Source organism: Varroa destructor, unplaced genomic scaffold (genome assembly GCF_002443255.2).
Source record: "Varroa destructor unplaced genomic scaffold, Vdes_3.0 BEIS01000001.1, whole genome shotgun sequence".
Taxonomy (NCBI): Eukaryota; Metazoa; Arthropoda; class Arachnida; order Mesostigmata; family Varroidae; genus Varroa; species Varroa destructor.
Genome location: NW_019211454.1, coordinates 47873077 through 47898630, shown reverse-complemented (window position 1 = coordinate 47898630; position 25554 = coordinate 47873077). Strand labels below are relative to the sequence as shown.

The window sequence follows — 25554 nt, the reverse complement described above, 5'->3', positions numbered from 1 at the left end:
TGCCCCTTAAAACATTTGTTGCTTATATTATAACAATTTTCTCGGGAACACGAACTAACTGAATTTTTAATTAGTTATCAGTTTTCCAATTACGAAACCAAGCGCCAATAAGTATAGCACGCCATGATTGTCTGGAAACATATGGGTGGGTGTAATTTCATTAATTATTTATGTTCATGTACATACGATTTATCAGCACATAATTAGGACGATATTCGTCGTTGAGCAGTCGTGCCATTATGACGCCGACTGCATTATGGCCCCCCAAGCAAGGACCCTCCCAAAGGATCAAATCCTCTATACCAAAAAAGGACGTAAAGCCCCCCCCCCCGCACATATTTCTCGTCTCGGAAATGTTCTGCGTAACAGTCGCTATGCTCCGCACAGCCGTTCGTGGAACATTTGTGTGGACATATTCGTATACATGCACAATGTGCTACGCACGAAGACTGAGGTCAGCCGGAGCAGCAGGTATCGTCTTTGATAGGTCTTATAAACAATGCATTTGCGATTACGCTAAGAAAGTGTTCTAGCTTCAGTAAAATTTCTGCGGAAGCACATCATATAAATTCTCCAAAAACAGCTCTCTCGTTGTTGTGATCTATTTGAAGTCGGGATAAAGATGCGAAGTAGCTTATTAGTTAGCCTCGCTCCTGCTGTAACGCAGTGCAAAAGCAAGCACGGTCGCTTGCAAGGAAGACCACGTTTATCCCGGCCTCTTATTGGATGGTGCACATACGCACGATATTTTTGTCTGGGCTCCATATCGGGCCCTTGTATGGCGACGCTCGGCTCCTCCTCCTCCTCCTCCTCCTTCTTCTTCTTTGAGCGTGCGCTATCAACCCCCTGGTTGCCTCTCCGCCTGCTTCTCTCTCACCGCCTACCGCTTCCTCGTTAGGCTCCTGGACTTGACCATGTGAGCGCCTGGGTGTGTGAGCGTCGGCCGTCTGTCTTCCTACCAGCCCGTCTGCCCGCCCGTGCAGATGTGGCAGAGGGCCCGAGTTCGGATGATTTCTGAGGCCGAGGGCGGCGCCTGTTCTGACGCATGACCCCAAAGCACGTATCCAGAGGCAGCCTAAGCGTCATGCTGCAGAGAACGCCGTATGGCAAGTGGCAGGTCTGCTAGCTACTACTATTACTACAACCGCCTACTACCACTGGCTGCAGCAACGTTCAAAGCAGAAGGTCTCGTTTCGCAGCGCTTGCCGCCTGCCGCTCGCGTTGCCACCCAGAAACGGGGGAGGAGCGGAGTAAACTGAAGGTGGTGGAAGAGTAAACGCTGTATTCTGTAGTCGTTACTAGAGCGGCCGTAAGCCCCGCTGTTATTCCCAGGCGTTCTTCGTTTTCCCAACAAGCAGCAACGATCTGGGGGCTAAGCGAGGGCCGTTTACTGCGCCTAACGTGGCGTTGTAGATTGGAAAGCCCGCCTGGCATCGATACCAACAGCCAGTCAAACAGCAACAGCAGAAAACGCTTCTCCAAGAAGACGCACTCGTTCGGTGTTCGTTTGCTAAAGCCTTAGCTCAACCCAAAATTGTTAGTTGAAATGGCGATGGACCGACCAGCGTATCGCGTTTCTGTGCATAGAAAGACGTACCCAATGGGCAGGGCTTCGGGATCGAGCCATTCTGGCGCTCTTGCCTGCGCCGAGCGAAAGGGCCCCACTAGCCGTTGCGAAGTTACCCTGCACGTGATTGGTTGCTACGCCATCATGAAGGGCAGAGAGGCGCGCGCCAAAACAGCTAGGGCCTCTATCGTAGGGCCAATGTGCTTCCAATGTGACCAGAGCTATTTCTAATACAACACGCTCATGCACACACAGACCGGCGACGTAAGCAACTAATCATCTTTGTTTATGATAATATGTTACTTAGAATCAACCATTTATATTATTATTATTGTTATTAAACCTAGTCTTATTCTAATGCAAATGTAGTTATACGTATGACGAATATTATTAATGAGTAAAGGCATATGGTATCGTGGACGTGTGTACATAATGCAGAAGTCTTGTGTATTGCATACGCAGGCCAATAAATAGCAATGAGCCAATGGCGGGAGGGGCGTCAACGAAGGTAACGAGTCCGTGTAACGAAGCAGTCATTGGAGGCAGTCGTTGGGGGTTACGAGAATGTCGTGTTGTAAATATTAGAAGCAGATATTCTTTCATTGTATTAAATGAGTAGCGAGAGGATAAATGATACAGGGTAGACCTACCTTGAATCGAACGCTACAGACAGACAAATGCATAAATACAGACCATATGCACCTACATATAGATATATCGGTTAGTTCGACCCACATGAATGCCGTTAGCAGCGTTGAGTACTCGCAGTCAGCTAATGGCCACTGCGGCGGTTGGTACCGTTCTAGACTAGCAGCAACAGTAAGCAAACCTAGTGTATTGCGGGACGCCGCGCGAACCACTGGGGTGGCTGAAATAAGGGGTAGAAACTAGGTGAATTACACTTCCCTGTCAGGGGTCAAACGGGACGGGATAGAAGGGGCGAGACGGTGCATCCAGGTGGGTTTGCACTGCTGCACACCGAATGCTGCTACAACAACAGCACTGGCAGCAGCAGCAGCAGCAAACGTGGCTAGCAGTGGTAAGGCGCAGAGAACTCAGATGCGCGCACAATGTATTGGCAGACAATATGAACGGGTCATTGCTTCTTCGGTTTGAGCTGGCTCATTCAGTACGGCGGAGGACAGACTCGTTGGCCAGCGTGGCTGTCTGGCTCACGAATGCGACTTAAGGAGATGCCATCCTAATTGTAATTTACTATCGAGAGGATGTTTACTTGCTTAGGCTGGCAGTGGCTAGTGGTAGCGCTTCACTGGGATCATCGTGCGAACGGAGCTGCGGGTAAGAGTTGTGCTGTGCTCCGGAGGCTGTTCTGTACCCCCCAAATTTGTTCCCCTAAAGCTTCGCCAAAAACCTCCAACCCCAGCTGTATGGTGTCGGCGCTGCGTCCATTCATGCGTTGTCCCTTTAGCGTACTCGGGCATGTCTGCTCGACTTGTTGGTGCGCTGCAACTGCTATTGCTGCCGCCAAAATGCATTCAGCAGTGCGCCGTGCGTTAGTTGAGCGAATGACGACGAAAAGGCTTGAGAAGAAGGGGAGAAAGACAAGAGAGGACGACGACGAAAACAAGTGTGCCATAGTTGCTGTTGATGCTGGCACCGTTCCGGACAGTGCCACCAGCTGAAACAGAGGGCATCAGCAGGGCAAAGTAATGGTGCATGGGCGGACGCATATATTGACCAGGAAGAATCCTCCACAATGGTTAGCTTGGGTAAAGTTCTGTGTAGGACGGGACGTTCACCCTCTGCTCCCTCTCTACACCCCCAAGAGGGGAAACGCATCTCAAGGTGGAACATCGAAAGGCGACCAGAGGACTATTGAGAGAGAGAGAGAAGAGAGAGAAAGCGATCAGAACAGGATGACTGCCAAAGGCTTCATTCTATTGTAGGGTATGCATTCGTATAGATGCACACACAACTAGATACTCACACGAACATGCTTAGAAGCACAAACGCTCGATGGACCAAATGACGACGGACGAAAGAGCAATTGGCTGTATGGATGAACCAAGAAGAACGGACCAAGGGACACAACAACGTTAGAAACACGGAATAAGGAGACGAATTAGAGAAAGGAAAAGCAAAGCGCCAAGGGAGAAAAAGGGACGAGTCGCAGGGATACACAGACCCAAAGAACACTTGAAAGAAAGAGTTCATTTTCCCTTGTCATCAAACGTCTTTTTGCTTGGCTTCCTTGCTGTCAGCTGCTGCAGAGGTCTTACAATGACCGCGGTTTGCTGCGGCACAGCCAACAGTCCCCCAGCCTATTACAACTGTTACTGTTACCTCCACACTCAAGTGGAACGGCCTGCTGTTCCCTCAGCATAAGGCTCTCAGGCCGGACGCGTGCTGGTTGGCCACCGGTAACCGGATATGGCAATGTGGACTAGTCGGGTCGAAAGCCGGTGAACGTAACCAAATAATCTTGCAACGATAGGCTTGGCGCATGGTTCTTCACATCACGATCACACAGTGATTGCGTTCCTTCTTCTCGTCGAAACGGAGTTTTGGACGGCAAAGAAAACCGAATTGCATAGGATAGGACAGCTCGTTCTCTTAAACTAGTCTATAATTATAATCACGTTAAATTAAGTGAACGATGTTAGTTATAAAAATATATCTTGCCCTATAAGATCACCAAATAATATGAAACACAGTCTATCGTTACTGTTTACTGCAAATCCTAGAAAAAAAAAGACGAGGACATAATAAAGGTACTTGTATTATATGCTCGCAAAATCGAAGCATACTTGTCCAGCGAAACTTAGAAACCGGGCTAATAAGGCACCGATTGACAAACAAGGCTTGTGTAGGAATAAGAGCCTTAGCGTCACGATGCTTCCCAAAATAGCTGCGTTTGTATATAAATAATAATAAAAATCCAACAAAATTACTGTTGCTTAATCAAATATATACTCAACTCTAATTACAGGTGAACCCACCGCCAGATAGGCACTGCTCAGATAAACGAGCGCTGGTAAAATATAATACGTCTTTTTTCATTTTTGGCACTCCTACCTGTGCGCAACATTGTTTGCGCGCGTTGTCATTGATAGCGTAACCCATAACGTATTTATCACGTGAGAAAACCGTCAATCCGAGTGTGAACTGCGTTAAAGCTACAGAGCGTTTAGTATACTAACACACTTAATTTCCCGTAGTCCTTCCTTTAAATGAGCTCCAATCATAAAGCTATCGAGCGGGTGGCCAAACTCGATAGTCACCTGCTTAATTGTTTGAATGAGTACAATGCACACTTGTGAATGATACTGAATCTTCATTTAGACAAAATACTATCGATCTACCTAGTAGGGTGGCAGGATCAGTCAGAAAAATTGGGTTCTAACAACCAAATGCACAATGCTAATCTCATCTCAGTAATTTTTTTACTTTCATTTGTGGTTAATTAAAGGCTCCTGGCGGTAGGTACTTAAAAAGGCTCAGGCAGTTGAAAAACACTCGCAGCCTAAACTCTCCACATCCTAATTACCTTAGATTATGGAACAATTATAATGCTCCTTGATCTTCACTTGTCGTCTCATCATGACAGCTCAAGCACAAAGAAAATAGACTGAAGCACCACAGACAGATACTATAATTAGCCTCTGCACAACAGGTTGACACTAAGTATAGTTGTTACTACCATGTATTTATGATTCCTAAAACAATATCGAAATATTGCCGTCATGGTGCTTCATCTTCGTTTTGAAGCATTTCCGACGTGACAATTTTTACACTGAATCAGCCTGTTATACTGAGACTGATTTGATTGAACTTGATGGCTTCTGAGCTGCGTTCGTTCTCACTGAATGCAGAAGGGTGAACTTGAATTTGTTTCGAGGTACTGCATCCCGTTTCCAGGCATCTTGTCGGTGATGTCGAACGCGATACGGCTGAAATTTCCGACCATTGGATAGCAAGTGCCATTCATGTACCCGTTCAGACCGTTGGTGCAGGAGTGTGAATGGAAGCTACAGTTGGCCTTTGTCAGCTGGTTCTCAACGGCCTCGACGTAATAGTCATGGGCCCGGGTGTGAGCACATACCAAGTCTGTTGGTAGAAAAAATAGATGTATATTGCCATTGGTTATTCCTGTATGGGGCCATTTTTTCAAAGAACTGAAGTCTTATGTTCTGATGTGGCAAGCAAGAATCGTTAGAGGCCGTGCTAAGTAAATTTGAAGCGCACCTTATAAAGTTTCGAATGTATCAGATGCAGTACTTACTAATGTCCCAGCACCCGGGCTGTTTCGTGCCGCCGTTAAGATAAAAGTCGACGTGGCCAATGGGATAAACGACTCCCAGCTTTCCCATTAGAATCGAATCGCCGGCGGAAGTGTGCAGGGCATCGACAAACAGCGCGTCGCTGGAATTCAGCCCCACGCCGTACGCTTCAAAAAGAGGCGACGCTGCGTCAAGAGCTGTATGTATAAAGCATATCATTAATCGAAGGTTAACTGAAGAAGGCAACTGAAAATATTTCGAGAGTATACGCATTGTCTAATTGGTTCACTTAGTAGTAAAGCTGAATAGAAAAGACACCTATCACTGATGAACAGCAATAACTTGCCTACGCTTTTTTGCCCAAACTTAGTGCTTCACGCCCTGCAATGTTTAGGATCGTTAGCCATACCTGTTATTTTGTTGATTCTCATGCCCCCGGAGATTTTTTTGAAGTAATCAGCAAAAAAATGCGCGGTTTGCGCTCCAAGGGAGTGTCCTACGTAGTGAATAGAACTCGGTGACAGGGCGTAAGTTGATAAAAGCTGGTATAGCAAAACCGCTATCTGACGTCCGACTACCTCAGTGTTCACGACGGCCAAAGGATAGAAGAAATCGTACGGGCCCGCCCCGTTCAGCCAGTCGACGAGTATCACATTATATCGACGCTGTGTCAGCCAATTAGAACAATGAAAATAATCAGTTGCAATAGTTAGAGTACTGTGAAACGCAGAGGGGGGGCAAGTTTCGAGTGATCATAAACGCCTTTGAAGTTTACTAACGTTTTGAATGACGATATTTTTGAGGTCGACCATCCACTCCGAGTTCGAGTCGGCGGCAAAGCCATGATTTACGATGAGCAGACTGCGGCTCTTGTCATTGAAAATGGTCTTATTGAGCCCGGTAACATCCGTGTAATTTAGGAACATTGCGGTTGCATTGTCATACCTGTAGTGATCGCACAATAGAGCCTTCTGTTCGTTAATTGAATAGCTATATCTGTCACCGCACTTAACTGCATTTGCTTAAAGAAAATTACTCCGCCTCAATTTAAGTCGTTGCCACTGAATCGTATTATAAGAAGCCCTTCTTGATATGCTTGAACTGTGCTCAGTCGTGGGGCCATCATTTTACGGACAAGCGGCTGATCTGATTCTCGACGCTTGAGTCGGCCATATTTGCCAACGGTTTTTAGCTGTAGCTGAATAACATTTGGACCCTGATCATCAGTTTACGTACTGCAAACTGCCAAAGGACTCTGTTGTACTACTGACTGTTGCGAGCGGGACATAGTTAATTTGTCAGCTGCCACATGAAAAGAAACCACTGACGCTCAATTGAGCCGTAGGGCCACGTCGAAAGCTATGAGCAGATTCGAACGTGTTGAGTCGAAAGGGCAATCCAAAGCGTGTATGCCTATCTGATACGGAGCTGCTATTGCCGCTTCAACCGGTAAAAGAAGTAGGCGTATAATCTACTCTTAACTGATGTAAGCGGAAGATCTCGCATTATCAAGCGTCATCCCGAAATATGGAAAACAAAGAGTGAATTAGCGGTGCGAAGGCATGCGTCGAACTACAGGTTACGCTTTGGACTCTGTACCGGCTAATCGGCAAACGAACGAAGCTCTAAGCGAACTCTCGAGGACAACCCAAGCGTTCCGAACCTCGTGCAGAAGAACTATCGTCGTATACCGCTTGCAATTTGTACGATATCTGAGGTTTCGGCTCCACCTATCCGAGCATGCTTGTACGGGATGGGCATCCGAATTGAGATGTACGACTATAATGTAAAGTCTGCTTCTGAAAGCTCGCTGACGCACGTTTGTGTCGGCATGGAAATGTCATCTGATATGAATGTATATAGCTAGCTTGTATTGGAAGAATTGTCAAGCTACGATGTACGGTTAGTTCATGTACATCCGATTTGGAGGGGAAATTATTACATTTATTGATAAAACTTCCGGATCTAATATCAAGAGCTTGGTGATACTCTGATAAATTCAGATATGCAACCTCGTAATGAAAAGTCGGCTTGTTTTACAAGTGAACGTACCATCATAAGTAATTTAACGTACCATTAAGATGATCCCTACGAAAGATGCCATTTTTCAACTAGTAGAAAACTGCTTATTTAATCTTGTCCACAGCAATCGATGCGTTCCAGCAGGGAATTTCAACTCGCATTGCAGCAAGTTTCGACAATAACAGATAATAGGTATGATAATCTAGATAAAATTCACGATCGATATCCGAACGCACGCTTACGAATCTAAACGCGCGTCACAACAAAACCTACCATGGGAATAATCGAAAAGTCGTGTTGATTTGCTCAGGCGTCTCCGGAAGTAAATGGATGTAGCGGAATGTTCCGTTGCATGCGTCGAAGCATCCAAGTCCATCGAAGCACTCTGTGCATTTAAACGGGTGGGGAATTCTGCCCGCGATGACGTCTTCGACCCCCTTCCAAACGTGCCACAGATAGTCCCATATACTTGTGACTGATTTTAATTTGTCTAGGTGAAGTGGATGTACATGCTCGGCTTCATTCACACTTAACGAACCCGAACCTACAGCCGCAAAATTACTGCCCTCTAATTGCAGCACACCACTAGCTATAAACACGAACACTACAAGGTTAGGCTTTACCATCATCACCAATTTGCGCTCCTCAATCGCCTTATTGTTCAACGATGAAAGGTGATTGCGTTACAAAAATATGGTTTCTTGGTAATGACGCTCGTTTGTTGGCGGGGCCTGAAGTGTGACGGACGACCGCTGTTTGCAGGCCTAGATAAAGCTCGCGGAATCGCTTCTTCGGGAGCGGCTAGTTTTATTTTTTGCGCGCGAAATTTCACATGTATCGCGTTGTATTCCCACTTTTCTCGTCTACATGAAATTCGTTCACAGGCTCGCTGCGTTCAAACCGTGTTCGATGTCCGCAACAGGTTAATTTTTGCTAGAGAAGCGAACCGTTGCAGCTTTGGCGAGATTAAGGAGTGGCTTAACACTTTAAACGTATCTCTATAGCATGGCAGGTAGGCAGTACGTTGTGAAAGAGCGCACATACGAAAAAAGGCAATTTCATTAATCTCAAGCTATGTTACTCCGCGTCCGCGTCATGTCTATGGACTTCGTTCTGCCTGGATAGACGACGAGCCAGACAAGCACTCACATACAGACATGTGTTCTCTGTGACGCTGGGATCTCCCGTTTTGGCTGCGGCTACGTGTACGTTTCTATCATTCCGTTGGTAAGTGCCGCTAGGCAAGCACCGGCGAGGGTTACTTCCTCGCATAGAATAAAGGACTGTCCCTGATTGTCTGCTACGTCGAAACGAGCGCGGATACACGCCGACATTCTACTCGGCAAAAGTTTCCACAAGCTTTGCATCTCCACCGCCTCGCGAAAAACCATACGGGTAATCTTAGTGACGCTGGCACTGCTTTTAGCATTGGAACGGAGTAGCGTCTAGCGAGATCATGCAGCGTCTCAAGCGCACGGTAACGTTAGTGACAACAAAATGAAACATCAATTATTAGTATTGATAATTAATGAAACAAGGAAGCTGCCATGAACGACAGTGGCAGCGGCGGAGGCTCATCGAAACGCACAGATGATAGATACGATAACAGCTGCAACGACAACAATCATGATACTAACACCACCGTGGTTCGATTACGCCCAACCTTATGGATTAGGCGATATTAACGACCTGTGTGAGACTTTATCAACAGCTGGAGCTCAGATACGGACACCATTCGAAGAACGGCCGCGTGCACGTTTCGGAAATGTTACGACGCACGAATAGCAACGAACGTAGATTTGTTGCTAATTTACCTTCCTGTAATGATGACCTACCGAAATTGTTGGAGACCAAATCGTGCTAGAAGATCTACTTCCAGCTCTAGTTATCCATGCTAAGGTACAGCGATGACCTGTTTGCCTTGTAGAGTTAGGAATACGTGGACTGGCCTAGATTTACAACTATCATAGTAGTGCATAGGGCGTTCTCTGTTAAATAGTAATACGTGCAACAAAGCTGGCAACATCTGTTTGTTCAAGCAAGAACGCTAAACATTGAAATTTCCGAATAGATGAAGGCAATTTAGAACTGCCATCAAAGCAAAAAAATCAAGTGGATATCTCAAAGTGAGTAAGTTAAAGTATGTAGGAAGCTTATAAGCTTTCTTTTACAGGCAGACCTTTTAGTTTCAGTGAGTTCTACTTCAAGCCAACAATAAGTCTGGCTCCACATCGAGCTTGACCACATCTACGTAAATTAAAATACACTCAACTGATGCAGGTACAATTAGCTCAGCCTTTATTTATGTGTTAAAACACGTTACGTCAGAATGAAGGGCATTTCGAAGGTGTAAATAATCAGCTGGATCTTTGGAATAAGATCAAGGATCGATCGGTGATTAATAAGCGCCACACAAACGGTTTAACCAAAAGGCCTCGAATAGTGCTGACGTCTCAACGATAGAAGAATACCACGCCTTTCTCCAAAGACGCACATGGCAAGCGGACGTTGTCGGGATGTCTAGCTCGACTTATCTAGTTGACTTTTTTGAAACAAGTTTTATTTAGCGGGCAGCGGCTACAATACGATTTTGCAGTGGTGATGACTGTTATCGGTAGAAAAAATGACCCATGAGAAAGAACGAAATGAAAACAAAAAGGTTTAGGATAAGGACAGAAGTAGGAAACTGTTCTTCAATAGCTTCATCATTTTGAATCATTATATGATAACAGCTACAGTGAAAGTAAGAAGCTGTTGAAGGCTTTATTGATTTTGCTACTCTACTCTATAGAATTATACACGAAACGTATAAGTTTGATTTTCACTTTAATCCCGTCCAAGAAGGCAGACTTTTATGTACCAAGACAATCATGCTCGATGCGTACTTGCGAATATTTCCAGTAGAACAAATGATCTATAACGTTTGGATGAGCTGAATGGTCAAGCCGAGATCTTCTTACTAAGCGCCCATTGACAACTGGCTCAAAGAGACGTCACGTATCAGACAACTAAACACCCTTAAAGAAGCGTGCGGTCCTGGGGAAAAAGAAAGCTAGCATCTTAGCATCACTAACTTGTTAATAACTGTTATAAAACCCAATCAAGCTGTAAATAGTTCCCAGCTGGTAAAATTTTTTTCCGGAATTTTGAAAAGTATTTGCCCCCGTGGAATTATTGTCTAGCTGATAATGTGCCAATCTCAAACGTCTCTATGTGCCAACTTTTTGCTAAATTGCCCAATCTGTGAACACAGCCAGCCTGTCTAATTGGTCTACAGTGTTACCATGAAAGCTTTCTTTTTTCATACGTAAATTATTACAGAAAGCAAATGTAGACGGCGGAATAGGAAAAGACTGCCTTCATTTGCGCGTGTTTTTTTCATGGACCCTAGAATAGCGTAGCCTGATTCCGTACACCTTCGAAGTCATATGGCAAGGAACTAACAAAACTAAAGGCCGAAAATGAGTACGCTCCACCGCACTATTGCCTATAGGCTTATTATAATTGATAATTTGAATCAGATGGCTATGCAAACGTCTGTCTCGGATAGATTAGACGATCTGCGAACTGGTCAGATCATAGCGTCCGCAAGGACTGGCTGGACGGAAAGAATTGGAGAAATACCTCTCTGTGCTAGCCCCACAAACTAGTTACAATATTGCACTATAATATAGATAACAACATAATAATATCTAGGTCTACAATGAATAGAGATAATCACTAACAACAACAATGTGCCACATTGCTTACTCGTGAGACAAAAATATCCAATACGAAAACGTAACAAATCGAGAATTGAGCCGTATTTGTAAATAAAGGTACGCAATGTATAGTTCTAAACAATATGGGTGACTGCGAGCATCGAGTCGTTAGCCAGCTACTATTGCATTCTCCAACGGGTTGGAGGACCCACTTTCTTTTGGACACGATATAAAGAAATCATGTTCAGGTCGGAAGTCGATGGTCAAATCTGAGCCTTAGACCAATTATAGTGCTGTTCAATCATCAATCCGCTATGGGAACTAGAAGCTGTGGGTCCCATACCCTAGATCAGAAAAGCAGGTCCGCGCAAAAAAAGCTCAAATCCATCTGATTTGCTTTTTTTTTCTTGTTTTACTAGAAGTACTAACGCGTCGAAAATAAACGAATACTTATGACAGAAGTAGATTTTGGTCTATTTTTATGGTTCCGGCTACTTTATCAAGAATATTTAAAGAAAATATACGTAATTCGAAATGGCAAACAATTAGCGCAGATCATTGTGCGTGGGACTGTTAATGTAAAAAAAAAAATAATAATTCAAGATAATTATTATTATCAGTATATTTCGATGCTCGAGAGGGAGCTAGCGGTGTCGGCAATACCAGGCAAAAAGTCTCTAAAAGACTAGAAAGAAAATTAGCGTCTAATGGTGACAGTGTTTTCAAACCAGTCTGTTATTGTTACCCATTAATAGATGATCCACGTATATTTACAATAGAATAGTACCTATCTCAAGAGTGTAGTTAAGTTAAGTTTTCTCTTCCATACAACTTTACGTCCCCGTCTAGTCTAGTCTAGTCTAGTTTCAATTGCTATCAAAATTTCGTAGACTGACTCTCTTATAGGACTCTTTCGGATACGGATAACTTAGCATTGTTCTGATGATAATTAAGCGTTAGAACAGCTCCAGGCGTTAAATCGATAAGCGGCTTAAGATATTGTATATCTTAAGCTTAAACTTATTGTATAAGTTCACAGGATAATTATCCTTTAATTAAACTTCCCTTAAATTGCATAGTATGGATTTTGCAAATGAGAACCTTTTCGAGGTTGAAAAACTGTGCTGGTAATACTTAGGTACGTTCAAACAGTAATTTCAACTAACTGCAGTCCTTGGTTGGCCTATATTGTTTCCCGTTTGTATTTCAAAAAAACGTTGTTGGTATGCTTTTACAGTTTGCAACCAGAAAAGACGTTAGACACCGTCGATACGGCTGAAAACTGGAGAAAAACGCGCCATTGGAACTTGCGGATTCTGCCCGTATTAGCAAAATCAAATATTAATGGGGTTCCGTTTCACCATAAATATAACATATCAAAAGCCAGTCGCTTTAATCAATAACTGTCTATCATATATTTTACTTATTCGTCTCGAGATAAGATTAGCACTTGCCCTTTCCTCGTCAGCGATTTGCCCACTACAATTTCATGATGAGCTTTCATATAATATTCGACTCCTTTAACGAACAAAGACAGGAATATGTAGGTATACTACGGGTCCAGCGTACGGCTATTAAGTATAATCACAATTTCAATTTGAGCTATAATTGGTAAAATGATAACATTTGTCATGCCAACTATAGGTGACGGACAATCGGTACTGATTGACACGGTTTGTCTGCCGTTTGATACGTCACAAGCTAACACCAGACACGCGTGTAAATTGTAGATTAGTAAAATTTCTTATAGATGCAATCCGAAACACAGGAAGAGGGCTATACAAACGCGGTCCTATAATAATGTTTGTGCATTGTACCTTCTATGACATTTACCGTTAACGTAAAGAAGTGAGTCAGTGTTCAGATCATTCAGACGGCTTGTGGATGCGTCCGCCCAAATCCTTTCAACAGTACTCGGCTATCTAACATGGAAATAATGTGTAGGCCCCCTATGGTATGATGGTTCGCAAAGCTTGGAAAGAACCAACCATATGTTTACCGCTATGAACATGCAATAAAGCGTTAAGCTCTTCCGAGCTTTTTCTATCAGTTAAGATTCTGCTGATACGATTTACCATACAAAGCTTATAAGTTGAACTGGAGTTAATGATACATCACTTGGATAGGAATAAGCTATATAGATAGGATGCATATGCAAATTATGTCAGCGATCAATAGCAGACACTTTGTCTATGTAAGACGAATTTCGAAACGATTCATCGTAGCCGAATTTCGAAAAATGGCAACAAATGTGCTCTAGAACGAATCGTCAAGTTAGCTATGTGTACGACTGCCTTACCGTCCAATAATTACATATATTCAGCGTACGTTGATTATACAGTCGTTGCGCAGTGCTGGACTCGTATATTGAAACTCCTCTATCTCAGTCCGTCTGTCTAGCGAATTCGCCGGGGGCCATTACATACGGTGTCAATACTTCGAAAAAGTGCCGGTTTTAGAAAATTCAGCTTTGCTGTTTTGCTCCTTCTGAATAACATTGGCCACACTTTTACTGCGTGCATGAGTCGTTGGAGCTTCAGTGGTCGTGGCGTTCGTAGTCGTAGTCCTGCTGATTGTAGTGGAATGGGGATACATGGTCTCGCTGGCCTGGATTTGGTTGCTTTTACTTATGTGCCCTGCCCGACTTGTACTCCTTGAGGGGTTTGTTTTTGACGAGGGACCTATTTCTTTGCTTGGGAGAGGTATTAGATGAGGATTGGTTTTCAGATGGTGCACAATACCTTCAAGTGCACGAAGCGCATCAATAGGAACGATGTTCTTGTGTTCTAGGCAGTCAATTAAATCAGTTAGTTGGCCGTGGGTTACTACAAAAACAGCATAGAAATCCACACCGCTTTGTTATTACGTTTACATATTTTTACTTCTAAGATAATTATAATATTCAAACAAATGTCGACCAATTGGCTTGCTTTCGATTGAGAAATGACCGTATACAATCAGTAAATAATCACTGCTTCAGAGGAGTATTAGTGTTTCAACAAAAATAAAAATAAAGGTTTGTCTGCAAATACTCACATCCCCCAGGATGGTTTGTACCTTCTCTCCTTAGCGCTTCACGGATGGTTTTAAACGCACCGTACAGATCCATATCGATGCTTTTTACGCAGTTTAAGATGTCGTTCCCGGAGTCTACTATACCAAGACATAACGTGTATGTTTAATATATGAATACAAACAACGTGATCTTTAAGTAAATACATCCTTCTACAAGAGATCACTTTACAAGAAAGGTACTTCTTGTTTGATAAAAACCTTGTCTTTGCTTGTATCTACAGCATCGTTGCATAGTAACATTCGACCCAGCCAAAACACGTACGCAGCTTGTCAACGGAATAAAGATCGACAAAACAATTTCTATCGACCCATTCTAACCCATAGCTAGCCTTAATAGGAATAACGATTAAAGAGAAATTAGCTGAAGCAGATTACACAAATTAATATGTATGAAAATACCTTGTCTCATAACGCCACTCTCGTTTCCATCTGTCCCGCCATCACTGCCAGCTTCATTTGCTACCGAAGACTCTTCTTTTTCGTGCCGCTCTACAAAGCTATTCGTACGCTCATTGTGCCTATTACCGGACCCTGTGTTTATTCCGACACCTAGTTGATTTCGCTCTGAACTGATTCGGCCAACAACCTCGTGATCTAAAGCACCGTGGTCGCGTGACTGTCTCCTACCTGCGACAAAGGGCAGAGCGGCTGCCGCCACCAATAAAACGACATGATATTTCATAGTCAGACAGTAGAATCGATCGAAAGTAAGAACGACGTTTGTGAACATTTGCATAACACCCTGGAACGGTCAGCGTCTCTCACCTGGACTTTGTCGTACGATGTTCTTATATGCGACTCTGTTGGATCGTAAAAACGTTGGAAAAAGCAGCACGTCAATACCTGCTAGAAGTCAAATGGAGGCCACAAGTCACGATATCAGGAGACTAGAACTGGATCGTAGAGATGAATAGGGATCCGTAATGGTCATGCCAGTCATTTCTGGGTCGGACGCACTGAGACCACAGGCATATACTTGATGCTATAAATCGCAGACGATGCGGTGATCACGACCTATCGAAATTGCATAAATGGAGAGACGTCAAATCATTTGGACGCCTGGGCCACCAATATCAATCGTTATGCTTTGTTTACGTGAATAGCTTGTATCAAATTAAGAGAATTATCGAGCTGTCGAATTATCGAAAAAACATTAAAAATGGGTTGAAGTGCCGGTAGAAGATTACCTACACACTTCCAGGAGCTATAAAATTTTACTTATAGATTATCTTGTATGACAAAGGCTTAATTTCAAAACAATCAACATTGACCGATCGGCAGTCTTGTATTTTGCCCCGCATTGCGATCAATTTAACTAGGCTTAATTCAAATATACATCTGCCGTCTGAAAGGACCTCACGAATGAGGTATTCGTCGACAATTCATTGTGTCAATTTGATCCATAGATATAGATATATCTCACTTCGCTTGTTGTCTTACAAAGTAATTCGTCGCCTATCTCAGCAGGCTGAACAAGCTTTGGCTTTTGTTCGGATGAATCAGAGATTGAATTCTATTCTCTATTCTGTGAAAATCCTGCTGGCCTGCACAGTAAATAGCCCGGCCATTCATACGTGCGATGTAGGTACCCGACTATCCTAAGATTGCAGCCACTATTCACGATCGCGGTGCACCAGCCCAAAGAGGCATGGCTAGTCCACTGATAGATATAGTGGTTGTTCAGCAGTTGGGCACCAGACAACCAACCAGCCGTTCCCCGACTAGTCGTCTGGTGCCCCAAACAGATTGCTCATCTGTATGCACCCACCCCGTACAACCCAGGCTAGCACTTTCCCGTACGCTCCCTTTTTGCTTAGTCGAGCTACCATCGTTGTCCCTACATGGTCCTTCAGGCCGCCTCGTCTTGCTGTTGCTGCTGCTGCTGCTGCGGCTGCGGCTGCCGGGATTTGGCCAATTCAATAGCCGAAACATCATACACATGCACACACACTCATACAGTGAGGCGCACGCACGCACGCACGCGGGCATGAAGGACGCTGTCACCTTGCCTAGCTGGTTGGTCTTCATTGCAACTTCGTGTATTGTACTCAATGCAATGCCCGTTTCATGCAGAGACGGTTGCCTGTTTGCTTGCTATTGGGCAGGTACAATATCTTCGCCGCATTCGAGTCGTCCATCCCAAAGCCGCGAGTGCTAAACTCAATTCGATGACATTGAAATGAGTTGCTGAGATGGGCGGTGACGGTAGCGCCCGTAGAGACCTCTCAATGGAGCAGGTCGCGTGGTCGATGGGAGTTGTTTAAGTAGCATCACACGATGGATGAAAAGAGCAATGGTGAATAGTAGTTGCACATTTTACGATAGCCGCCGTATGTCCTATAGTTTACTGCCAATGGTATGCTTTAGCGGTTGACAAGACGCCGGCGTCAGTCCTATCGTAATCAACAACCTTCTGAGACCCATTGACAGCCTCGTATTACCAATCGTAATCATACAGGCAAGAGACTGACGCTCGAGAGCGATGGGGGTCTAAAAAATTAACAAACGAGTTTGCCTTGATAATGGCTTTCCATAGTCGAACTTGTAAAATGCTAGAATCCGATCAAAAATTAATCGACTACATAGGCGTATGCGTTAATTGTATATATGTTCTGTTCAGAATCTGAATAGCCTGATTCATGCAAAGTTTTCTGATATTATTGACGTCTTAATATGGCCTGTATATCCTTCGCTTTGTCTAGTCAAACACTAATATGGATCAAGTTTTTACCTAATTATATAGCAACTGAAGTTGAACTTAACTACAAAAAAGACACAAGGGCTTACTTAAACCCAAAGGCCGAAATCCACCGACGTGATGAGAGCACACTACACGGATATATGGGCATGTATTTCTTAGAGTTGTAGGCACATTACATAAATGGCCCACAACACCAAGAAATAAATGGAGGATTCGCGTTATTAAGTAGTCCGTGTTGTAATCCCTGACATTGTCATTGTAAAATAATAAGCATTTCCAATATCGTTTTTGCACATAGATAACTATTAAGATAGTTATTTCCGCCTCCGGTCGTACTGCAAACCTACCCTTGCTTACCTTTATATATGAGGGTAGGCAAAGGGGACAAAACCTGGATGAGTTGAAGTCATCGATGAGGCACCATCGGTTGCAAACGCTGATTGGCTACGAAGCTGAAATGGAGAGTTGAGCGCCACGGGAGACCAAGGAAGCTTTGAAAGCGTCGTCTATCGACCTGAGGGTGCACATCTGCTTGCAAGCTGGGATCAGCAATAGAACAAGTGCAAAGAGGGGCCGAAGTATAAAGCAGAAAGGAGTGGCTAGAGAAGGATGGACCTATCTAATCTGAATGAAATATTAATAAGGCTAACTTTGACAAGTTTGCTCCTTGTGAGATTGTCTTCTCGTGCGATGCTGCTACCGCTGCGAAGACATCCCACAAAATCACATTAGCTCTAGTAAATGACGAATCGAAAAAATTGAGCTTTTTATTAGGTTCCCGGACGCTGGCAGGATGAACAGTCAGGGAAATCAACAAGAAACAATTGAAATTCATGAATGTTGAAACACTTCTGTCGAAAATGTATAGTTCTAGATAGACGTTAACTAAAATTGACAGGTTAAAAGAGTGAATGTCAAGTGACGTTTAGAGCCCCTGTTCAAATTACTCAGGTCTTTCTAAGTCGGCTGTGCTAAATAAAAAGTATTTTCGAAGTACGCGTTTACTAACTGGCGGAAATCTACCTTCAACTTAAGGTAACCTGTTTTAGATGATCGGGCGTCCCATAGTTGTTTCTTATAAGTTATTCTGAGCGTTATTACTTTCCTTCATAGACACAGTAGCATCGCTTGAGAGCTACAGCACTGTTACTTGTAGAAGCCTTTATATGGGACCCATGGATAATGGCCTTGGCAGCAAATTCGATGTAGGCCAAGAAAAAGGAATTTAATCAAAGCGATTGTTTGTTTCTTCACAAAGCCTGAAAGTGGACGGCTCGTGGCAATCCTGAGAAAGTTACCTGAGCCTTCCTCACCCCGCCTACTTTAACCGAAAAGCTGTTCTTCGTCGCCTCGAACGATCTTGTCTCAGTTTCTCCAGGTCGCTAAAATGGAACGATGCGTCAGGTAAAGGGGAAGCAAAATTGGCAAAGCTTCAGTGGTGGACAGAGTGTGGCAGCGGGAAAAGTACAGCTGGCCGGTGCTCGCAGTGGCGGGCAGCAACTATAAGCCGACCCGAGGCAACAGTCGCCAATCGCTTCGATGCTGCTTAAGGCACCATCCCACCTTCGTTCCTCTACTGCTCGTTTCATTATGGCGTTCTCCCGACGCTCGACATCTGTATTGGTTTTCGATTTAGACCTGGCTGAGCGCACTCGTCCTGTCTATCAGCTATCCCCGTATCCCTCACGCCTTCCTTCCTCCGTCTATCACGTATCCGCGTTCTCTATCGGTAGCGCTGTCTTCAAAGACCCAACGGCATTGGTTGGGTTATGTTAGGACAAGTTTACAACGGACGCGGCTGGTGGACGAAAACAAGGAGAACGATGACGATTGCGGCCCAGCTAGCTGTTGACGACTGAGCGATTGTCAGCGAAATCGATCGCAACTCAACTCGATCAAGCCAGAAAGCAAGGCCAATTCGGGGCATCTTGATTTCACTCTGCTGTTGTTCTTACACTTCGTCTTGGTTTTGTCTCTTCCTTTTGCCTCGTCTCACTTAGTAGCGGTCGTATCTATCGGATCGAGGCGGTGGGTATCAACAGAAGGAAGCACAGACATACGGAAAATCGAACGTGGTAACCGGAAGGGGCTGTGAGGCTTGGGGAAACTTCAGGGAGAAGGGCGTTGTAAGGAAAGACGTGGCGGAGAACGTGCTCTGCTAGTGGCGGCACTACCGGCAATGGTAAGATATCCAGCCTCTCTCTCTGTATCTCTGCTTGCTCTATCCATCTATCTCCGCTCGTTCTTTGCCATCTCCGTTCACATCAATGCCACTGTCAGGTCAACTTAGTGATCCGTGGGATTGCGTTTCGACGACGCAGTTGCAGAAACCCGCCGCCCGTTCACCGATCCGCCTGTTTCTTGCCTGCCCGCTTGTGTGTCGACTGTTAGCAGTGATAGCGTCAGCGACGGCTATAGATGCCAAAGCGCGGTTGAAGACAATCAAAGTGAGATCGGAGCTGTGCACCGCCTCGGTTGCCGACTGCTGCTGTTCGATACTATGTGCTCTTCTCAGTCACCGATCCGCTCCTTTTGTTCGACGTCGACATGTTAATAAAAATAAAAAAAAAAAAAAATAAAGACAAAGCTGGCGGATGAAGCTAACGAAAAACGGGAAAAGGCCAGTTGTAAAGGGACAAAGCAACTTGATGTGCGTATTCTTGCAGCTACTATCATACTGCGCGTACGCCACGAACGCCGTTGTGGCACGCCGCCGCCACTACTACTGCTACTACGCAGTTTTTTCATGTGTAATTTCCTTAAAACATTTGCCCGCCTGCAATGGCTGTAGTTGCAGAAGGAACTGCAGCTACATCCATTGCTCTGAGCACGGTGGTAGAGCGATGGTAGGCGTGCGAGTTGGAAAGGTCGGCGAGAGGGAGAAACAACAGAGAGCACAACGACGACGAAGGCGTTTGTTTAGGAAATGGCCGACAATGAAAAAGGTCGAACCGGGAAAGTCGGAAATAACGGGAACATCAGGGAAAAACGCAGTAGCAAAGCGCGAGTCGGAAGTGAGCATCGCCGAAGATAAGATCGACAAATGCGAATCGTGGAAGAGGCTACTACTGCAGGCGTTTCGATCGCAGGGTGCCTTTTTACACATTCTATTGCATCTGCGGGAATTAATGAGCGGCTGCATCGTAAGTTCCTTTGAGAGAACAGGATGACTTTCCTGTCACGGCAATGGGGGAACATCCGAGGGCAGACCGCTCATAGATGAAACGAACAATAGATCCGCGCATAGTACTGTAGCATTGCCGGGCCTGTTGCTGGACGCCTCATTCTAGAGCTGCTGCGTACAACAGCGTCGAGCACACGCGCCCCAGAAAATAATCGCATCTTATAAAAGTAACGAGGGTTCCAGGAATGAAGGATAAGTTTTTAGAAGTCAACTATTTTTCGAGCGAATTTCTTTATTCGGGAGAATTAAAGAAAACAAAAGATGTGAGACGTGAGTGATAATGAAAAACTACGGTCGTCTTCAAACGGTAATTGTAGCATAAGGGTGTATTAATAATAAGCTGAATTTGCTCACATACCTGCAACAGTGAAGTAACCCGTTACAGCTGTCGACTGATGAATTATAACAACCCATTGATGAAAATGTATTCATTGCATAGGTACGTGTATTATGGATGATAGAATAGAAGAGCGTTTCTAAGCTTCATGTCGCAAGAACCTATTGGTCGCCGGTCCCATACAGTATAAGGAACTAGTAATCCGAAAACCCAGTCCATAAAAAATTTTTTTACCTTGCATTGTCTTTGTTAGGCGAAGAGCAAAAAATAAAATTTTCTTGCCAACCTAAACGGAACGCCCTGTATGTATTTGCAACTACATGTAATATCATCCTCGGAACGAATACAAACATTCACAATATCACTCATTGGGTCTGCTAATTTTGGGTTTACATCAGAAAGGATTGGATTCAACCTACAGTTTTCATAAAGGCGGTGTATATGTGCTGCAATCAAGGCTTTATCTTCTGCCGAAGGACTTATATTCTGCGTTGATGAATAAACTATTACCCTCAAATAAGAAATGACCCTTCAGGATTTTTCCCACGTTAAAACAGACTAAGGTTCCGTCTCTTTCTTTTCAAATATGCTTCCGATTTAAAAAAATTTTTAATTAGTCAGTGTTCCTGGCCCTGAAGTAAGATATGAGATTAAATTGTGACTGATATGTGCCGACCCAATGGCGAACAATCTGCAAAGCTCCGGTTAAACATGGGTACCTATTGGCCAGATTGCTTCTAGCTTAATCGAAGGAATAGTAATAATAGAAATTAGTTAATTATCATAGTATTAAAGTGTATAATTTGCTTCTATTAAACATTTCCATAAGGGGTGTACAAAGCTCTGTTCCACTTGACACAATATACAAAAACTAACAAAAAATAACCCCCAATAAAAATGAACGACACACAAATAATCTACATATACTATATGCCGTTATAAAATAGCTCATTGTCCATACGATAGCTGTCACAATAGAGGATATTTGTTAAGTATAGCACATTCTTGATAAACAATACCCCGTCCATAAGACTTTTAGCTGACTACAGATTATCTCCACGAATACTGCACAATATTAGAATATACATAACCATTATTATTATTATTATTTTAACGAAGCAGCAATCAGTATCCCTAACCTGAGGCTACATAGTCGAGTGAACCAAATCGGAAAACGGTTCTTCTCACTGGGACCAATCAATGAATCCCAGTCGAACGCTGCACCAGAGCCCATGCTCTAGCTAAGTCTTTTATCTTCTTATCCTTGTATGGGCGTGATATTGAACATTCCCTCGTTTCCACAAGCATGCAACGGCGGTGGCCTTCGGCACCGTCGGTGTGATCCAGGTGCTGCTCATGCCGTTGGTGTAGGTAAAACATCGCCAGCCTCTGGGAAGAAGATAGCTGAGCCGAATCAGAGAGAGATCTCGGAGAAGATGGAAGGAGGCCAGGACAGGCAGATGGTTATCGGCACACGCCTCTGTCGCGCAGCGGGACGGTCCCCAAATGCTGTGACTCTCCTGGACAGCGAGCCAGGCAGTCGGCCAGCTTGTCCTGCTTGTAAATCTGTCCCGGCTGCTTTAATAACGTCACGTTGCAGTAATGTCCAGTAGCAGCAGCACTAGGGGTCAAGTAACGACTAGCCGTTGGTAGACGCCTGAGCGCCAAGAATTAAAGGCTGCTTGCCTATGTACTAGTGTAGTAGAACTCGTTTCAAGTGAAAGTAGCAGTTGCCCAGGGAGGCTGGGGAGCCACAGACATCACCCCTCATCACCACCGCGAACTAGGTAGAAGGATAACAGGACACCGGGGAGTTGTTTGCATGCTTGCTAGTAGGCGACGACATCTCCTTAGGATATCCGCTAACGGCTCTAGTGACCGAAGAGGTTCGAAGGCTTCGGGAACCTGAGTTCCTCTTCTTCAGTCGTAGTTGTTAGGATGGCACGGGACGCCACCGTGCTGTGGTAGTAGAATAAACGGAAGGCAAACGAGGAGATTCTAGAAGCTGTAGGCTCAAACGGCGGACGCTAGCATAAGGAAATAGGCGTACAATAGACTTCGCCAGTGAGCACTTGAGACCAGCTTGAAAAGAAAGGATGGCTTATATCTTGAGGCAAGAAGACTCACCCCGCTTCGAACGCCACCGTGTGTGCCTGGTACGCAGTGATAACGTGCGTTGCTGCGCCATCAGAAGGAGCCGTCGCAGACAGAGAACCTGTAGAGAAAATCGGTGCAGTCTAGGACTAGAACTGGTATCAGAAGGGAGAAAGGGGTGAGAAAGCATACGAAGAAAATGCCAGCAGGGGGAGTGCTAGGTGTGGAAACGGGAGTTCCTTTGCTTGGGTCACGCGGTCAGCGATTGCAAAAGGAAGTCGTATCAGTTTTATTGTACTATATCATCGAAGCACGGTGGAAACCAACCTGCTCATTGTATGCAACGGAAACTGTCGGTTTTTACAACTAGATATAGCAAACTGGGCACACTAGGAATAATTTACAATAAAAATTAAAAGCGCTTTACAATTAGCAGCGTTAGATACTGAGCAGTTTAGTATAAATGAACGCGGCGCCTGCACGTTTCATTAGACCAGTGCTTTGCTCTCTAATCACATTTAATTCGCATCCCCTGCATTGGCAAATCTTACTATGGTGCGATTTCAGATTTCCTTCCTTAACAACTAGAGCTCGAAGATACAACGAAGATAAAGTAGTATCGTCATCAGGTAGCAGCGTTAACTTAAATGAGGGGAATCATTGCTCTAATTCGAATCAGCCGCCTAGAATAACAGAAGCCGATTAGGAGTCAGAGCAGACAATGTGATTCGACACAAGAGCCGGGGTACTTCGTCGACTTTTGCCGACCGACGGAGTCCGAGAGTATCGCAACGGGGCGTGACAAGTCTTGCGCATTAATTGGTACTTCTCGCTCGAGAACGAGAGCACAATCTCTCGAGTACCAAGGCTTTATGAAGGAAATGTGAAAAAGAAAAAATTCTGCAAAGGTGACAGTGGCGATGAATCCTGTGCTGCTGATACGACCGTGTCGATATGCCTTTGCCCCTGTAATTCGTCACCTCTTGGCCTGACTAAGAGGTGTTCTCCTTCACGTACGCAGAGACGCTTTCTAACAGACAGACACATGTGGCGGCAAATATCCAAGCAAGTCAGAGTTGCGAAAGTAACTGACTCTGCTGCTGAAGGCACTGCAGGCGGGATAGCGTACAGGACGCCGCTACAGCCACTGTCTAAGCAAACTGTATGCTTAAGCTAGTGCCGCCATGTCGCTGACGGCTTGGCTGAGCTGAGCTTGGCTTATTTGCTGCTTTTGATCCAAATCCACACCCTCACTGGTAGCAATAATGGTTGATACGGCCCGAGTGGCCGTCGCGTTAATGATGAAAATCAGCGACTTGAAATTTTGAATGGGCGGCGACAATGCGACACTTTTCAAGAGATCCGAATAAAGTGAAAGGAGAAATAACGACGGGCTGAGAGAGATCCAGGCCAAAGAGAAACAGAAGAACTCAATGATTTTCGAGAAAGGAGGCACCTACCTAAGCAAGATTTAACATAGAAACAGGCAATGCATGGGCGTGCAATGTGAACAGGAATGTGCCTTGTAGACATCGCTTAGATGTGGTCCTGTTTCGTTTAGAGCTATCGTCCGTCGACAAGGAAAGAGTCCCCGGAAAAGTCAGAAAAAGAGCCACCCTGACGTTGAGTCGCTAAGAGTTCCACCTCGCGTAGGCAAGGGACCGAGCGCGTGGTGGAGAGTGAAATATATAGTCAAGCAAATACAGGAAGAGAGGAGAGAAATGGTGCCGGCCAAGTTCTCCTTGCGGGCGAATGTCTGCCAAATGGTTTCCCCGAACCCGACTGATTTTTTCGATAAGTGGGTAGAAAGCACGAAAGAAGACAACGAAAATCGAGAGTCACACCTACTTGGAAAGCAAGATGTTCGAATGTCGTTCCGTGTCGCTTGTCCTCGGCTATAGCGCTTCCCCGATGTCTTTGAATGTTGACGCTGCAAATCTGAATGTAGTGGACCGCGTTGATTTGAGCTTGCGCACAGTAAAGGCCGTCAAGGAGTAAATTCCCAAGACGCCATTTCCAAGGGAGCGGCAGCGGACAGAATGTTGAACGTCTGGCTCTGCGCTGTAAATCGTGGCATGTCACGAAACAAAATACCGTTTGTTGTTTTGTTTTTTTTTTAAAAACTGATTCTGCCAGTGGTACATCAGCTATTACGTGTTAAATATACTACACTTATATAAAATGTTGTAGTTTAGCAACGAAGTCTCTGTGTCATGATTTAGAGAAACAGTATGATTGGGTTGTCCAAGCTAGTTCAACTGATTTAATCATACTATCAAAGGCACTCTCTAAATGACGTAGCTGTCCTATGACGTAGCCAAATTATGACGTTGCGCATCAGATAGTCGTTCTGCTGTACGTCTAGCGATTTGTTTAAAGGCTTTCTCCAGTGGAGCAATGAAATTAACGAAAAGTTATCTTTGCAAAATGTGCAGGATGGCTAAAGTCCATATGACAGCACCAGCCTTCGCGCGTTCTCTATTTAGGCGCACGGATTAACTTACATTTACATATCAGTGGTTATCAGTGGCAGTGTTAAGAGACCTCCGTCTATTTTAATCTCCATCAATAGTTGAAGCGAGCTAGGCGCTCATATGCGCACGTAATGCCGATTCGCTACATCTTCACGTCA

At 44.6% G+C, this 25554-nt stretch overlaps 2 protein-coding genes and 1 long non-coding RNA gene across 5 annotated transcripts in view; 1 reads left to right on the top strand and 2 right to left on the bottom strand.

The window, feature by feature from the left end:
* Positions 1-4291: 4291 nt before the first annotated feature.
* On the bottom strand, positions 4292-8978 carry LOC111242799 (phospholipase A1-like). Its single transcript, XM_022787623.2, has 5 exons — positions 8104-8978; positions 6588-6753; positions 6218-6473; positions 5811-6005; positions 4292-5635 (listed from the first exon to the last, which is right to left on the bottom strand). The coding sequence occupies exons 1-5, from the start codon at positions 8457-8459 to the stop codon at positions 5388-5390; spliced, it is 1221 nt and encodes a 406-aa protein (XP_022643358.1). The 5' UTR covers positions 8460-8978; the 3' UTR covers positions 4292-5387.
* Positions 8979-9817: 839 nt separating this feature from the next.
* The window catches only part of LOC147758737 (uncharacterized), a 28207-nt gene continuing 12470 nt past the window's right edge, over positions 9818-25554 (top strand). The window contains exons 1-2 of one of the 2 annotated variants that reach the window (XR_015319056.1): positions 9819-9956; positions 12769-13585. This is a non-coding gene — a long non-coding RNA (uncharacterized LOC147758737). Of the gene's footprint in view, positions 9957-12768; positions 13586-25554 lie in introns of those variants that run through there. The other variant, XR_015319057.1, reaches the window with a different exon arrangement.
* Positions 12923-25070, bottom strand: LOC111242805 (uncharacterized). Of its 2 annotated transcripts, XM_022787633.2 has the most exons (4): positions 24771-25070; positions 15006-15620; positions 14568-14684; positions 12923-14356 (listed from the first exon to the last, which is right to left on the bottom strand). In XM_022787633.2, the coding sequence occupies exons 2-4, from the start codon at positions 15340-15342 to the stop codon at positions 13962-13964; spliced, it is 849 nt and encodes a 282-aa protein (XP_022643368.1). In that variant the 5' UTR covers positions 15343-15620; positions 24771-25070; the 3' UTR covers positions 12923-13961. The 2 variants fall into 2 exon arrangements, with proteins under 2 accessions (XP_022643368.1, XP_022643374.1); XM_022787639.2 differs by lacking the exon at positions 24771-25070 and having other exon boundaries at positions 14568-14681; positions 15006-15386.

Excerpts from the sequence above, each read along its gene's own strand:
- LOC111242805 (XM_022787633.2), bottom strand. The coding sequence starts at position 15,342 with ATGCAAATGTTCACAAACGTCGTTCTTACTTTCGATCGATTCTACTGT. Across the intron at positions 14,685-15,005 it reads GAGTGGCGTTATGAGACAAG|TAGACTCCGGGAACGACATC; the intron begins GTATTTTCATAC and ends GTCTTGGTATAG. Across the intron at positions 14,357-14,567 it reads TACAAACCATCCTGGGGGAT|TAACCCACGGCCAACTAACT; the intron begins GTGAGTATTTGC and ends CTGTTTTTGTAG.
- LOC111242799 (XM_022787623.2), bottom strand. The coding sequence starts at position 8,459 with ATGATGGTAAAGCCTAACCTTGTAGTGTTCGTGTTTATAGCTAGTGGT. Across the intron at positions 6,474-6,587 it reads AAAATATCGTCATTCAAAAC|CGTCGATATAATGTGATACT; the intron begins GTTAGTAAACTT and ends TGGCTGACACAG. Across the intron at positions 6,006-6,217 it reads GAGAATCAACAAAATAACAG|CTCTTGACGCAGCGTCGCCT; the intron begins GTATGGCTAACG and ends TTATACATACAG.